The sequence below is a fragment of the Stigmatopora nigra genome, chromosome 19, assembly GCF_051989575.1.
Source record: "Stigmatopora nigra isolate UIUO_SnigA chromosome 19, RoL_Snig_1.1, whole genome shotgun sequence".
Lineage (NCBI taxonomy): Eukaryota > Metazoa > Chordata > Actinopteri > Syngnathiformes > Syngnathidae > Stigmatopora > Stigmatopora nigra.
The window spans coordinates 7,975,805-7,992,055 of record NC_135526.1 but is presented as its reverse complement, the minus strand read 5'-3'; the positions used below and the strand labels follow the sequence as shown (position 1 = coordinate 7,992,055).

Sequence of the window (16,251 nt, the reverse complement as noted above, 5' to 3'; positions counted from 1 at the left end):
ACTAACTCACTCATCCTGACAACTATTTCCTGAAATTGCCTTAACTACTACCTCTATCGTCATGCATGAGAAATCCTTTCAAAAATGCCATGCTCTAAAATCAAACAAAGCACTCTCAATGTAGAACATTTCCGTCCCCAAAAATATGGTTGTGATGTACAATATCCCTTTAAAATAGATAAAAGCAGATAGTGTTACAATCTACAGAACATAATACATTATTATAATTTATTGGCATTTTAACAGTGTGTGGAAAATGCTACTTTTTTTGTGGGAAACTAACATTCTTATTTCAACTATGTAAAACAAGATAACATTAATATGATAAGGATATAAGGAATGCCATTTCTGTTGTTCACACAACATAGAGATAAAACAGGATTTTGTTCTTGCACTCTTAGCAAAAAAAAAAGGCTACATATTTACATTTGTTCAAATAGAAACAAAGTGTTTAAATATTACTATTCCAAAGTGCAATGTTTTTTTTTGTAATAATTTGGGAATAACAAACAATGGTTAAAAGTGACAGTTCCTGAGTATTTTCATCATTCATTCTGTTGAGAGAAGAAAAATATATTTTTAGTGAAGACCTTTCCTTCTATCCAATAGCAATGACCAACTAAAATGTCTTAAAAATATATCGCATTTATAGTTACGGTACCTGCATCTGCCAAAATATCCAGTGAAGAAAGTGGGTTACATTGCCATAGACCCCTGGTTTGTTCTTCAGAGCACATTCGATCCCCCAACTAGTGTCCCCTGCCAACCACCACACATCTTCCTTTCTAACCACCAAAGGCCCCCCACTGTCACCCTGCAACACGCAAAAGTCCCATCCTAAGTCCAAAAGGATTGTTTTTGGATATAAGTAGCAAAGTCAAACTTACCTGACATGAATCTACACCTCCGTTTAATTCACCAGCACAAATCATTGATTCTGTAATAGCCCCATTCAATATTGCACGTTTGTTGCATTTCTCTCTGCTGTAAATAGTAACTTCAGCTTGATGAAGTACATCGGGGGATTGGCCTGAATGAAGAAGAGTATTATAGCAGCACTTAGTTAAATATTTTCAATTTACAACTTAATCTGACCTATAATAGTCTCACCTTCCGATCGTAAAGCTCCCCAACCTGTGATCCAAGCTGGTTGTCCAGCAGAGAATTCCATTCCCATATTTGGCAAGCAAACTGGCTTTACCGTCTCTGATGGATGAACAATTTGCTCCGTCATTGAAACGAAGGAAGAATTGAGTTGTAGAATTGATAGTACTTTACCTGAAAATGTTAAGGGTGTTTTCAGTTTTAAAAGAGCAATGTCATTATCGTTTGTTTCTGGCTCATACTCCTCATGACTGATTATTTTTCGAACTTTGTTGCCCTGCTTTGACTTCATTTGAAATAAGCTTACATCGCCCGAGTGGACCGTCCACATCCATGGTCTGGAGTACCTGCGATTTGAGGGGAAAAATTGAAAATATTAGAACATCCAGAATGAGAGAATCAACTCTTTTACTTCCTTGTCTTTTTTTGCATTGTCATTTGGGGAAACAGTACATTCAAAAACTAACTTCCACATCATTTACAAATGCAAAAAAATATCTACTAAAGAGGAAACATGAGTTCAAACTCACTGTTGGAAACAATGTGCAGCAGATACAATCCAGTATGGGCTGATGATGGAACCTCCACATAAGTGTCTCCGGCCAGAAGTCTGAAGACTCACCTGCCACGGCCAGGCACCATTTAAAGTTTCAGTACCCCCAACGATGCGACTCCTGAAGGGTGCAAAACTCTCTCCACAATCTAAAACACAAATATTGGTTCTGTTTTTAATAACGCAAGCTGCCTTAAACACACAATAGTCAGGCATCTACTAATTAAAGTAGAAGGATTATACTATCTTTACCTAAGTATATTAGAATAGTTAGCTTACCCATACAACGCAGCTCAAGAGAACTTGTTTCACAACTTTGGCTGCAAATGGAGAGAATAAGAAAATTATTTCAATAAACATATTCCATAATGTATATTAAACCTAAGTATACTATATACACACACCACCAAAAAAACTTCCTCTGCAATCAATGTATCTACTTTAGAATGTATCTAATATATATTAACATGCAAACGGTAAAAAGTGTACTGCAGTTTTTCCTGATTGCCGGTTTTACGGAGTAGCTTTTTTTTCTTTTCTTTAACATGACAATGACAACTTTATATGAGAATTTCAGCCTTTTGCAGTAGCCAGTAAACAAACCTGTAGGATAGCTGGGAGTGTACAAGCGATTTGTGGTCACTGCCCGGCATGAGCTTCATGAATCCTTTCAAGGCTGAATAACCAGTGCTCATCTGCCTTGAGGATACATAATCTTCCCTAAGAGTCAAACCAGAGTAGATCATTACTACGGTTGAATGAAACATACTCCAAAAAGAAGGGGAAACATCCTTGATCATTCGTCAGTCTACTAACATAAGATCAGGTGTGAAAGATGGAGTATTTTTAATATCTCCCCTTTGTTTTTGGATTTGCCAGTTAAATCTGGTGAGTTCATGTTTGCATAAATAAGTATTTTGCATTACATCAGAAAGCTCCAGAGGGGCAAATGAATCATTTTCTTAACAACAAAACTCACCTTTTATAACCCATTTGCTCACACACAGTTTTCCCATAGTTGTCATCCCATTGGTCAGCACACACTGGCATCCACGATTGGCTGCGCGATGAGAAACTCTCCAAAGTAAAGTTGCTTCCGTAAAGACGAACTGTCAAATGGGGGGGGAAAGGCACAATTGAAATCCACGAATCCTGTAGCCAAAACCAAATGAACTAAAAAAATAAAATTACAGCAAAGGGACTCATCCTCTCCGTGGGAACAGTCTTTGACACCATCACACCACTGGGATTTGTGTAGACATTTCCCACTATATTTGCAAGATTTCCCTAGTGCACATTGGTAGTACACTGCAATCACATCAAATAAAATAGTTAACAGAAACCAGCAAATGTATTTTCTGAACAGCTCAGGTGAGTTATTAAATAAAAAAGTGACTTACAGAAATACCACAACAGGAGGGCGAGCACCGCCAGGACAAGAATAACACACATGGATGCACAAAGGATACGATTCCATTGACATCGCTTTATTTCTGTAAGGCCAGAAATAAAATAACAAAGTCCATTTACAAATGTGAGGAGCTTTGGGAGGGGAAAAAAAACCCCAAACAAACCCAATAATTAAGCCAGTGACATAAATAAGGTTAACTAACACGTTCTGACCTAAGACAACTTTAGTAAATAAAATAATAAATTGATATAAGATGAAGCCATATTTACCTTTGTTTTTTGCAGTATCTTGTGGTACAGTAGGTGCCGTAGATTGTTGAGTGTTAATTGGGTTAGGAGTGGCGAGAATGTAGCTTGGAGTTGCTCGAGGGATAGCGGGATATAGTCCATGTTGGGGGGAATAAGGTGGTGGTCTACCTTCCTCATTCTGAAAGCCGATGTTGTCATAGGTGGGGAAATTTTCCTGTTGAAATGAAGCGAGGTTTGCATATAAATGTATACATGTCATGCTCATAATATTGAGAGTAAGTAAAAGATGCTTATTATAAAATTACTTACCTGATTCATTATTATGGTGAAACAGCTTGTGCGTCCTGCAATCAGAAAGGTTTTTAGTCATTCCATTAGCCTAGTACCATTTAGTTAAAAAAAAACTAATTTTATCTATTTACAGTACTTCTTGTACCATATTCAAATTTCAACTTGAATTATTGACTTCACCAGTTCTTCAAAGCTCATATTGAAGTAAAATACCTTACATCATAACCACTATGCTAAATTCAATTTGAATAACTTCATTGTGTTTTCTCTAAGTAGTTTCACAATTCAGAATTAAATTCTTAAGGTTTGCATTGCTTACACACTGTAACAACAAATAAAGAAACTGAGATAGAACTATACTATGAAAAAAAACATGTATCCTACCTTCAAATCTTTATTTCTCCAGCTGTTTTTTCTGTGTTCTCTTGCACTTGTTCTTTCTGGGACGCACCTCAGAGCAAGTATTCAACAGTCATGACCACGCCCTCCCTTTTTTCTTTTTTTTTTTTAGTGTGTACACAAGCCCGCCTGTTCATCACTTGATTCATGTCATTCTTCAAAATTCAAAAACGGCATGAGTTTTTGAAGCTATTGATACGCCCAGTTCTATAATTACAAATGAGGTTACGGGTCATCTTACGTATTGGAAATGATTGTACGTTAATTATTATTTGCCTGTTTTTTTTGTTTTAATCAATAACATCCAAATAAATGGGAAAGTCAACCATAGAAAATACTTGTAGCCCAAGGACTGAGATTCTGTTAATATTTAGCTTTATGTTTGACAGTGCTGGCGAGCAGAAAACAAAAAAAAAGGCTTTTCGAATAGCTGATATTCTTAATGTTTAACTTTTTTTTCTCACCGTACATTGTGTTTCATATGACTAATATTCTAGTCATTAATACGGGTGTGGGTTATGATGACATAATAAAATGCCATGACAAGTCTAATATAATAAATCATTGATTAATAATAAATTAACCTATTTTATTAACAGCCATTTCTGATTTGTGAATATAAAACATCATTATCAATTCAACACTTGAAATTAGATTACAATTTTCAACAGTTGCTTGTGGTTAACCTATTGATATGCTGATTCAGAATCTAATTTCTTTTTAGTTTGGATTGATAGGTCAAATGCTTTAAATTAAAATAAAAAGCTGTGCGCACATATTTCAGTCGCTAGTCGCACCGCATTGAAATGTAATAAACGAAAAAAATAATGTCACAAATGGTCAGAATGGAGTGTTCTCTTCTTTCAAAGTTAGATACTACATTAAAGTGCATTGTGTTCTACTCTCTTTCATAGCGAGCAAAGTCAATAATGAACTAGGCTTCATCAATCATTGGCTCCTTGGTTAACAACAATCCACAAATGGGATAAAGAAACAATGACCTCACAGGCACTGCTGTCATTTGCCCTGAAAATGAGCAACTTGATACCATCAGTTATAGTGTGGTACTTTTGCTAATTGAAACAATGTCACAAAAACAAATAGTGCATTGCTTTTATGAAAACTATTTATTCAGCCCTTTGAATTCAAAGTGAAATCACTTTTTGTTCAATTGTTTAACAAAGGAGTGTGACATGTTGGAGGTAAGTCATTGGAGTTGAATTGTTGTTTGCCATGTAAATAGGCCACCTGTTTTGTAACTCGAAAAAAGCAAACAACCTACATGGTTCTTTCTTAAAATGCAATTGAGAGTCTAAAAGCTCTCATTAAGCAGTTCAAACCACATAGTAAAAGAGGCATCCCCTTTTCTAAAGTTTCTGGATAATAATTGAGGAGGCTCCTCCACCTCCATTGCAGATACCAGCCAGACCGTACTGGCCAGACTTGAGGTGATGGACCATGTGACCCACAATTCTTGCACCAGACATCCTGAAAAGGACATCACCCATGTCATATCAACGCACAAGTTTTTGTTGTTCTTGTGGACAATAACTTTGACGTTCTACTCATCTGTCATTCATGAATTGCTCGTCTTAAAACTTGGTAGATATGAAAGAATGGGCCAGTATCTATCTATACTATATAAATATATAAATATATAAATATACTTTTTTTGTTACATTTTGGATCAGGGTTGATTAATTAATTCCAAACTTATTGTTGCTGTAAGTTATGAGTTAGCTACTTTAGGTGGTGCACAATAGTTTGGAATTTACAGATTTTTCTTTTTGCTTACCCAATGGGGTGTCCCAATGACACGGCTCCCCCGTTGACATTAACTTTTTCAGGGTCGATATCCAGCATTTTGATGTTGGCCAGAACAACCACACTAAAGGCCTCGTTGATCTCCCACATGGCGATATCATCTTTTGTCAATCCAGCTGCATCCAGGGCCTTCACGATAGACACACATGAAGGAATTTTAATGTGACCAAAGGGTTGGAGCTATATACTGAAAAAGGTTTATAAATTACTAGGAAAAACTAATTACTAAATGTAGATAACTAGTGCACATACCTTTGGCACAGCAAATGCAGGAGCAATGGGGAAATCAATAGGTGCAACAGCTGCATCAGCAAAAGCTAGGAGGTTGTGAGAAAAACAATGTTTTCTTTTTCTTTTTAAAAAAAGTACACTACAACCCACCTTTGACACAGTCATTGGTAATCAACATGAGTCAGATATTTGACATCCACTCACCCCCTTTATGAATCTAGGAATATGGAACTAGTGATTCCATATGTGTACTTTTATGAAGAAGACCATACAACATACTTTTGCATGGTGTGCACTTACATACAATCCTGGCAAGTGGAGTGACATTATGTTTTTTTGCAGCGTCGGCTGTCATTAATACAAGAGCAGCCGCCCCATCATTCAGAGTGCTTGCATTGGCAGCCGTCACCGTCCCTAAAAAAAAAAAACACGATATAAACAATATTAAAATTATTAAAATACTCAACACATACAATGATTGAAAAAAAAACAACTGTTGATTACCATTTTCTTTCTGAAACACTGCTTTCAGTTTGGGAACTTTACTGAAATCCACTCGCCTCCACTCCTCATCCTCAGACACCACCACATCAGGTTTGCCTAAAAATGTCAAGATTATTAAATATACACAGTAAAAGATAAACTCCACCCCACCAAGGACACCTAACACCAACCTCTTTGTGGTATGCTAACTGGAACAATTTCCTTAGCCAACACTCCTGACTCGAAGGCAGCTTTACTGCGTGTGTAGGAGTTGATTGCAAAACTGTCTTGTTCCTCCCTGGTGATGTTGCTCTTCTTAGCAGTGTTCTCTGCGCAGTTGCCCTATTTGGTTAACACATAAAATATAAGCAATCACAAGATTAGGCATTGACAGAACTGGTTGACATCTGGGATTTCGGAATAAGCTAACAGTCACCATGTGGAATTTATTGTAGACATCGGTGAGTCCATCTTTCACAATAAGGTCTTCCAACTTAACGCCACCGTAGGTCAGAGTTTCTCTGGCCATCACATAAGGCACATTGGACATGCTTTCCATACCTCCAGCCACCATGACATCCTTAGCAACAATTAAAACAAAAACACATTAAGACATAGGCGGGCAGGGGGCTTAGTGGCATTTTTTTAATGTGATGTTACCCACATAAAAACAAAACAAAATTCTTTAGCTACCTGGTGCCCACACATTAAACTCTGGGCTGCCATCATGATAGACTTCATCCCAGAGGCACAAACTTTGTTGATAGTGGTTGCTGGAGTGCCAAGCGTCAAACCTAAAAATAGTACAAATAGAATGCAAAGCGGTTAGAAATAGAATAGAATGCTATTGTATTATTATGAGGAGCAATAAAATGGTTTACCTATGTAGATGCTACTGAGCCTTGTTTATATCAATTTACCAGCCGTAGTTCTCTTTTATGACTTATTTTAGTGCACTTCTTTTTAACATTAAGAGATATAGGTATAAATCAGGCATATAGATTATTTTTTCAAGTCATGTAATTTATAACCAAGGAAAAGGGAAGTGGTAAAGGAGAGGGAGGATGAAAAAAAAGACTAGTCCACTATATGATGTTCACCGAGGATCAGATAATAGGAGTGAAATAATTTCTATCTGAACCCTTAAGGGTATTATACCTGCTCCAAGTAAGGCTTGCCTGGTGGGTGCTTGCCCTTCTCCTGCTTGGAGCACATTCCCCATGTAGACCTCATTTACATCTTCAGGTTTTATTCCTACATTGATTTAAAAAAAATCCTATTAATTGATATCAAAATCACTTTCAACATGCAAATAACAAAGTACCTGCTTTATCGATTGCTCCTTTAATTGCAACAGAGCCCAATTTTGTAGCTGAAACAGCTGACAGACTGCCCTTGAAGGAGCCCATTGGAGTGCGGGCCGAACTAACAATGAACACTTCCTGAAACCATCACAATAAGCAAAAAATTTCAACCGCGAGAGTCAATGAGCCACACCAGGCAGTTGGCCGGGAGCCGCATGTGGCTCTCGAGCCACATGCTCGCTACCCCTGCAATACAAGTGTACAGTGCAAACATGGAAAAGCAACATCGATTTGCAATTTAACTTACATTGAGAGAAGGGCGAGACGTGTAAGTTCTTGAGATCTGTTTTGAGAAGAAAAAATAGGACAGTGATGCATACATATACACAAGTTAAACAGACAATCTTGGTAGGAAAAAATATGTATAGACGAAATAAAGGACAATATATGCTGGCCAACATTGTGAGAGGTTAGGTCATTTGATCTATTCTCAAATAAAATCCTGTGATTACAAACAACAATCAGCAGTAGACAAGAAGCATTTTTATTTAAAGCTTTTTGATCTACCATTTGACTCAAGTGAGAATAAATGATAAATGATCACTATCACATGCGATATCTGCAATAAGGTTAGCTCGCTAGCTTAGCACTTGCAGCTATGGTCTTTACAAGCCAAACGGCAACTGAGGATTGCCACATACAACAAGATCTACCATTGATGTATTTTATGAGCACACCCACACTTACCAGGGACTTGCATGTCAGGGTACGTAGGGTTAAAAGTCCACTGGATGACATTGTGAACCCGGTGATACACATTTAAGGCCACTTCACCTTCAACCGGGAAGTGTCAACAGTGGAAGGATACGACGAGGAAGATAAGCAGCCAATCGCAGTGGGGGTGTGTCCCTATGACGTATCCTAAAGTTAAACCCCCAAAAGAGACGCATAAATAAACTATGGCCTCATTTCTTTGAAAAAGATTCATGATTAACATTTTAAAAAACACCTAATTCATTTTTAATCATAGGAAAGTCATTTGATCTTGATTTATTTGATTAGCCCTGTTGAAATAATCAATGACAGTGGAACACAGTACTATTTTTACAGATTATTTATTTTTGGTAAAAAGATCACATTAATTGTTGCCATATAGTTGACATACTCTTTGAAAGACAAAATAACCCCTTGTCAATATGTCAGTTTAGTCAAGCGGTGTCAAAAATATTGCTGTGTCTGGCTGCCCAGTTTTTATATTCATTGAAATATATCTATACAGCCTCCATTATGTTGAATTTCTCAGCTTTAACACTAGATGGAGGTCACCACTTAAACAGTGGGTGGTATTCTTAGGTCAAATCCCCCCAAAAAAGACAAATTTTAGTGAAAGCGGCCCACAGAAAATAAAGTTTGCACACCCATGTTTTAGCCCATTCTAATAATCAGACAAACTAAATGGCCCTATGACCTAATGAACCAGATATGATATAAACCAAAGGTAGAAATATTGTGATTCTAGGAGATTTGGGGTGTCTGTTCAGTCACAGTCCATCCAGTCAGAATTGATCAGAGTGCGAACTGCTCTCCTTCTCACATAATTGTACTGTGTCTGCCTGGATCCATACGAAAAGAACAAGTAGCCTGCAAAATAGGGTGTTTTGTTTGCCTAGATCCAGACGAGATAAAGTAACAAATGGGCAAAAAAATCTTTGAAAACAACCTACCTCTGTACTCAAAAGCAGCATCAACTTTGTAGCCAATCCCAGGGAGCTCCGTGCGAATCATTTTTGGGTTTCTAAGATCCATCCGGCCCCTTCTTTCATTATAGCTAGATGGATTTAATAACCAACATAGACATTTAACTGATATCATCTCATTACATGTCATTTTGTGAATGTTTTACTCTTTAAAAAGGTTGCAATTGTATCTGTTTGTTGCCTGGTAGATGCAAACCAGAGTGCTCACCTCCAGTATTTATTGTTTGCAAAGAAGAGCGTTCTTCCCACAAATGGAACGTGGACTGCGGCATCGATTTTGGTTAAGTATGAAGGCAAGCCAAAGTCACTGATTGGTTTAGGAAATCCAGGTAACACAGTGCCTCTTCTGACTTGCCAGTAGCGGTCACCTTATTCATGAGAAAGTTGAGTTAGTATGATTTATACTTGTCAGATCCTTCATATTTCATAGTTGTACTACAGTGAATGCAGTTTCAACTGGGAGAGTTTTGTTTACCTTCAAATAGCACAGCCACATTGCGATTCTTATACTCATAAGCAGCATCAACCTTGTTTATCCCTGACCAGACAGTACTAATTGTCCTCATAGTAACGCCATCCCAGTTACGGGTCCTCTTCCAAAAATGTCTTGGAAACAAATAGAACATTTTACATCTCAGTAGATATTTGCTAGATTTTTCTGGTAAAACTTGATTTGTGTGTTGTGTTAAATCAATGTACTATATCTATATGTTTGTCTTACCTGCCCTTGAAGAAATAAAGAACACCATGTATTGAGGTTGCAGCGTCAAAAACGAGATTGCGACTACAACGGTCTGGTGGTGGCGCAGGTGGATCAGGTTGTGGGTTGGGATCCGGACTATCTGTTGGCTGAGTTGAAGATCTGACTCCTTTAAGAAAGAAATAAGCAGCTTAATTTATTTTGCACTTTGGAACTTATCCTATGACGCCATTGAGAGAGAAAATGACATGAATTCTGCCAAGACCCAGATTTGCCCCCCAAAAACCTCATCCAAGATTATTTCACATCATTCTGTCCAATTGCAGTATATACCGAGCCAAATGAAAGAATTCCCTCGCAATTTTCCCCCCCTAAATTGAAATTTCTATTCATGAACTCACCATATAGTGCCTGCACTCCCCTTCGATCATCATCTGGTAGCACATAGCCCTCTGTGCTAACATACTGGTAGGTGGGAAACATTAGGGCTGTTCGAACTTTAGAGTGGGACAATCCAAGTGCATGTCCAAACTCATGAGCTGCCACCAAGAATAGGTTGGTTCCTATAAATAAGAAAAGAAATGGTCGATTCTTGACTGAAGCAAAATAGAATTTGCATTATAAGGATTCATAGTGCCACCTAATGATGTACGACTCCAGGTTTCGTCTTCATCAAAATGGGTGTCGCCACCTCTTCCCTCACCAGGGGAAAAGGCATGGGCCAAGACTCCACCTTGCCCATCAAAGGGTACAAAATCTCCATGATCTGGATTCCAAAGGGACTATAAGTTAATGGTCAATATTCTAAAAACTTCATCGTGAGAAGAGTTAGGACTTACTACGAGCCGAGAATTTGATCATTATGTCTGCAATGCCGCTTTGAATCTGCTTAAAATCCAATGGAATGACATCACTGTAAATCTGCAGAGCCTTGGCCAGGGTGGTATCCACAAAACTTTGAGTCAAGTCTGGCGTATATTCAACGACCCTAGTAAGAGTTGACAAACATTTGCGGTTTCCTTGTGGAATTATTGCATCATATTTTAAAAAAAAAATCATGTCTAACCTGTACGTAATCACATTCTTGTCCCACTTGGGTTGGCCATCAAAGTGAGCATACTTGAATTTATTCAAGTCTGTAAAGCCACAGCGTGGTTTGGACATCATTTCCATGGTGTTGGAGTCCAACTGTCCTGTTACCTCCAGACCAAAAAACTCTTGCATTGTTTTGAGAGTTTCTTCAAAGGAGTCAAAACCACCACGCCATATCTCACTATTCGTGGTGACGCCCACTTCAGAGAAATATTGGGAAAGGTAATCCTTGACAAAAGAGAAAAACAATTATAGAAATAGTCTATGAATCATTTGATATTTATATATATATATATATATATATATATATATATATATATATATATATATATATATATATATATATATATATATATATATATATATATATATATATATATATATATATATATATATATATATATATATATATATATATATATATATATATATATATATATATATATATATATATATATATATATATATTGCAAATTCATTTCATCATCTCAGAGAGTTTTTTGAAAAATAATAGGGTGAAAAGTTTATTGCATCTTTGGTTACTACAACTGGTTACTTTGCTGGGGGATTGATCCCACAATCTGAAACCTGTGTAGCGCACGTACAAACCACTTCACCAATAACATTTTTCATTTTATCAGATGAGTTTGGACTACTCAAAATAACAAGGCACTTAAGATAACAAAAAAGGATGCTATGCTTTTCCAGCATTGAATAAATAAGTGACATAGAAATATATCAGACAAATATAATGACATTTGTTTACCTGAGCTATAGCGAGTTCTTCTTCACTCGTTAGGATGTTCGGCACAGCTGCAGTGATGACCACTGTTGCCGTCATTAGCAATACTTTGACTGCTAATGACGCTTCCATGATTATTATCCTGCTTCAGAGAGCAACTAAGCGCACACTTCAATTCTTCTTTGCATGCTCTGCACACTCTTAAAGCCCTTTGGTTAATTCCTGAGATAAGGTTTGGGATTGGCGCTATAATGAGCAGAGAAGGACACAAGACCGAGCAATGAAACATTCCTGGGATTGTCTGAACAGGCCACTTGGCAAGCATTTCTTGTTGTGAATTAGATGCAAACTGTTGTGTTGAGATTTGATTGAAATGTCAATCATGTGCTTCTAATAAGAACATAATACAGATGCACAATAAATAACAGAAAATAAAATGATGAGAATGGATGGGTTTACAAGCCTATAAAATGGCCTTCTAAATTTCCATAATAATAATAATCCATCCACGAATAACAGAAAACTAGACATTTTAGTCAGTGTACTCAACAGAAAGAAGAACAAAGTCCTCACTCTAATGATGCCAAAAATTGAAATGAATGTCTTCATCTTGATCCATTAAAGTTTCAATCTTCAACGGTATTTGCAGTAAATGATCAAGTAATAAAAGCGTCCATAAAGGTAACATAGATTTTATTTTATTTTTTTGTACAGTATACCAAATAAAATCTAATACAATTGTATATTTAGCATAGTATTCGAAAAAAAAAAAAACAGTATTGTAAAACACACTTTTAATCTGTTTTAAGAAGTTGTGGTTAGTGGTTTACTTAGAGATGGTGATATATACATATGTATTTATGCTTTTTTTGACAGTTCTAACTGCTAAACACTTATTTGAAACAAAACATTTTTCCCTCCAACCTGTCTAAAAGTTTGTGCAGCGTAAGAAGTAACCGTTCCTCAGTACTCGAAACAATCTCCCGGTGGCCAAGTTGAACTCATACATGTAAGGTCCACTGTATATGTAGGTGAAACCTGTCAAACATTCATTAAATGTTAGTTCATATTCTTTAATGATGGTGTAAAATAGTTAGATTCATCCTTGCCAAAGCATTCTCATGAAACTGGGTTTCAGTTAAGTCAACAATTGAAGTAGTTACATAGATTAGTAAGTTACTTTAAAGTTTTAAGACTGACATTGTGGCTAGAAGAATTTGAGTTTTACTCACCTCTGTATTGGAAAGCTGCCGTCACTTTATTCACACTTGAAAAGGTTTCATCAATACGTTTGGGGAATCCATAGTCCATTGTCTTTCTGGCCTCGTCGAAACTTGACAAAAAAAAATCAATGGCAAAATGGTAAATAAAGCTCATTTCAATATTTTGTAGGGAGGAAATAAAACCACTTACCTGTAGTAATAACTATCCACAAAAATCAGAGTTTTTCTTGAGTCCGCATCATAGAACGCTGCATCAATTTTCCTCACACTTCTGGGCAGCCCAAATGTAGAAAATGATTGGGGAAATCCACGGACCAAATTATAGCCAGAGAAAGCCCACACTCGCTCATCTAAAGTCAGAAAATATGTTGGGTTGGGCTCAATTACAGATCTGCTTTGGTACTATACAAACTGAGAATACAATTAAATCTACCTTTAAAGATATAGACTCTGTCGGAATGTTGGTTCTCGTAAGCGCCATCGACATGGTCTGGAGCACTGGGCCAAAAGTTTGTAATACGGCTCTGCTGAGGTGTCCTGGCATGAACGTAGCTTCGCCAAAAGAAGCTGAAAACACAAAATGGGGTCTTCATATTATGTCCATATCAATGTTAACCCTGAACCAGAAGAATAAACCACAAATCTAGGCTTAAATACTGGAAAAAAAGTCAACCAAATCAAACTTTTCTATACACTGTAATGGCCGCAAAGTGCCAGAAACACAACTTTATAGATGAAGAACTATTTTAATTCTTACTTATATGTTGATGGTAATTTACAAAGTCACTTCTAATCTAACTGAGAAACTCACGAGTAGTTTAATACAGTGACTTTTCAAACATGTAATACCTATACCTAATCATATCACTATTAAAGGTAACTGTGGTAAACAACAGTAGGTATTATAAATCATTATTATTCATTGATACCTGTCTTTAAAGAAGAGTATTTCTCCTCGCAAGGTAGCCACGGCATCAAGCACCATGGTGGAGTCACAGGCATCTGGTGTAGTGGGGGGTGGTGGTCCTGACTGAGAAGGATCCGTGTTTGGGCCTAGAAGTAAAAAAGTTTGAGTGCATTTAGGATATCGCGAATTGCTGTTTTTTCGCAGACGATCGCTACGCACCATACAATGATTGGATGCCTTTGACATCATCGTGGGGAAGAACAAAAGTGTCAGGGTTTCTGTAGGAGTACATGGGGTACATCAGGGCACCAGGGTCATCAGAATGAGTCAAGCCCAGGGAGTGACCAAACTCATGGGCTGCTACCATGAAAAGGACATATCCTGTAGCAGAAAACCCCAAATTAGCAGGTAACTCCATAAGCTTGGAATACTAGATGAAACTCCAAATAACCAGAGTTTGAGCGGAAGGTGAAGGTCTCATCTTCGTCAAAGTGAGCGTCTCCCCCAATGCCAGATGATGGTGCGAAAGCGTGGGCCAGAGTTCCGTCACGGCCATCAAAGGGGTAATAATCTCCATGGGCTGTTGTTAAGAAAGATTTCAGAATAACTTAAACTTTAACATTGTTTCCCTGTTTTCAAAACATTTTTTTTAACTTACATTTACGACCAAATGAAATCATGATGTCCGCTGTGCCACTGTAGATTTTAGTAAATTTAAGAGGAGTAACTTTGGCCCAAACATTCAGAGCTTTTTCAATGGAGTTATCGACTTCTGCCTGGGACATATCCGGTGTGTAGTTTTCTATTCTAAAAAATGCACAAAAATACACAATACACAATACACATCCTAACATTAAGAATATAAACCACATTCCAAAATAGACATAATAATTTTTGGTCATTATTTGAAAATGGGATACCTGTATGTGAGACTATTTTTCTTCCACTTGAGGTCATGTCCAAAAGTGGAGAAAGTGGCAATATCATTATCTGGCACACCACAACGGGGTTTCTTCATCAATTCCAAAGTGTCCGCATCCAGCGTTCCCGTAATTTGTAAACCGAAGAATCTTTGCATTTCATTCAACCTCTTGGTGAGTTCACTTATCCCACGTCTAGCTGAGGGCCTTCTCTCCTCTGTGAGGTTAAAGAATTTCTTCAAGTAACCCTGCAAAATAGAAGTAAATAGAATGGTGGGAACTAATCAACAAGATGAGTAAATTCTCTAACATATATTTGCTATTCACCTCTGCCAAACTTTCATCTCGACTAGTAATTTCAGGGACAGGAACAGTAAAGACTGCAACTGCTAGGCTCAGTAGGACACAAAGCATGTAGGAGCTCATGTTTCCTGTCGTGATTGCGTTATGTTGTCCCTGTGCTGAAGGTGCTGTTATATAGGATTTGAGTTGGGGGGGCGGGCGTGTTGAGCAACAGTGATCCTGACTTAGTGATGAGCAAATGTACTGACTGGTTAGTGACATTCAACAAAACTATACAATTTGGATAATAATTTGACCAATAAAAAAAATAATTTAAAAAATGCATGGTCTTGAAGGGTGTGGAAACCCAATGCAGAGTTTTCATTCGCTCGCAACATATGATGAAAATTTGGAATAAGAACCGCAAAAGAAGCATGAGTTAAGTCTACATTCATTACCCTTTAACACTAAATGGTTGCTTTAATGGTGACTGTCAATTGTTGCCAATTAATGTAGGAAATTACAATTTCAGTATTTTGTTTTACACTGGTTAGCTTTATAAAAAATACAACGGGATACATTTTTGGGTTGTTATTTATATAGAAATATAAATATATATATATATTTATAAAACAAGATCCTTGACATTGTTGACATCAAATCTATTTCAACTCTGTTTGTCACTCTATTTTTCTGCCTTTGAGCTAACACCATACCAGATAAGGAACATATGCCTGAGGCAAGCGTTGTCTTGTCATGTCCATTTAATGAGCATGCCAC

General features: G+C 37.1%; 3 protein-coding genes across 3 annotated transcripts; all 3 read right to left on the bottom strand.

Annotated features, from left to right (window-relative positions):
• Positions 1-214: 214 nt before the first annotated feature.
• On the bottom strand, positions 215-3,771 carry tmprss2 (transmembrane serine protease 2). The gene is made up of 13 exons (XM_077740691.1): positions 3,626-3,771; positions 3,338-3,530; positions 3,058-3,150; positions 2,849-2,965; positions 2,637-2,766; positions 2,261-2,377; positions 1,937-1,977; positions 1,635-1,806; positions 1,279-1,451; positions 1,111-1,206; positions 888-1,030; positions 662-814; positions 215-554 (listed from the first exon to the last, which is right to left on the bottom strand). The coding sequence occupies exons 1-13, from the start codon at positions 3,632-3,634 to the stop codon at positions 546-548; spliced, it is 1,446 nt and encodes a 481-aa protein (XP_077596817.1). The 5' UTR covers positions 3,635-3,771; the 3' UTR covers positions 215-545.
• Positions 3,772-5,114: 1,343 nt separating this feature from the next.
• On the bottom strand, positions 5,115-8,743 carry acat1 (acetyl-CoA acetyltransferase 1). Its single transcript, XM_077740636.1, has 12 exons — positions 8,596-8,743; positions 8,156-8,191; positions 7,869-7,986; positions 7,703-7,798; positions 7,238-7,338; positions 6,981-7,124; positions 6,736-6,886; positions 6,566-6,661; positions 6,362-6,475; positions 6,083-6,147; positions 5,802-5,959; positions 5,115-5,494 (listed from the first exon to the last, which is right to left on the bottom strand). Exons 1-12 carry the CDS (start codon positions 8,665-8,667, stop codon positions 5,374-5,376), a joined length of 1,272 nt encoding a protein of 423 aa, XP_077596762.1. The 5' UTR covers positions 8,668-8,743; the 3' UTR covers positions 5,115-5,373.
• Positions 8,744-8,947: 204 nt separating this feature from the next.
• Positions 8,948-15,616, bottom strand: LOC144212923 (uncharacterized). The gene is made up of 20 exons (XM_077741117.1): positions 15,517-15,616; positions 15,190-15,437; positions 14,928-15,076; positions 14,721-14,849; positions 14,489-14,650; positions 14,292-14,415; positions 13,796-13,929; positions 13,553-13,712; positions 13,372-13,472; positions 13,075-13,177; positions 12,164-12,281; positions 11,372-11,625; positions 11,145-11,293; positions 10,946-11,071; positions 10,707-10,868; positions 10,327-10,474; positions 10,081-10,211; positions 9,814-9,973; positions 9,573-9,676; positions 8,948-9,489 (listed from the first exon to the last, which is right to left on the bottom strand). The coding sequence occupies exons 1-20, from the start codon at positions 15,613-15,615 to the stop codon at positions 9,386-9,388; spliced, it is 2,865 nt and encodes a 954-aa protein (XP_077597243.1). The 5' UTR covers position 15,616; the 3' UTR covers positions 8,948-9,385.
• Between the last annotated feature and the right edge of the window lie 635 nt (positions 15,617-16,251).

Coding starts and splice junctions, on each gene's coding strand:
- tmprss2 (XM_077740691.1), bottom strand. Junction 3,151..3,337: donor AGATACTGCAAAAAACAAAG/GTAAATATGGCT, acceptor CTGGCCTTACAG/AAATAAAGCGATGTCAATGG. Junction 1,207..1,278: donor AACACCCTTAACATTTTCAG/GTAAAGTACTAT, acceptor TTCATCCATCAG/AGACGGTAAAGCCAGTTTGC.
- acat1 (XM_077740636.1), bottom strand. CDS start 8,667: ATGTGTATCACCGGGTTCACAATGTCATCCAGTGGACTTTTAACCCTA. Junction 7,339..7,702: donor GCAAGCCTTACTTGGAGCAG/GTATAATACCCT, acceptor TACTATTTTTAG/GTTTGACGCTTGGCACTCCA. Junction 6,662..6,735: donor AGTTAGCATACCACAAAGAG/GTTGGTGTTAGG, acceptor TGACATTTTTAG/GCAAACCTGATGTGGTGGTG.
- LOC144212923 (XM_077741117.1), bottom strand. CDS start 15,615: ATGAGCTCCTACATGCTTTGTGTCCTACTGAGCCTAGCAGTTGCAGTC. Junction 15,077..15,189: donor AAAAATAGTCTCACATACAG/GTATCCCATTTT, acceptor TGCATTTTTTAG/AATAGAAAACTACACACCGG. Junction 13,713..13,795: donor CAGAGTCTATATCTTTAAAG/GTAGATTTAATT, acceptor TTCTGACTTTAG/ATGAGCGAGTGTGGGCTTTC.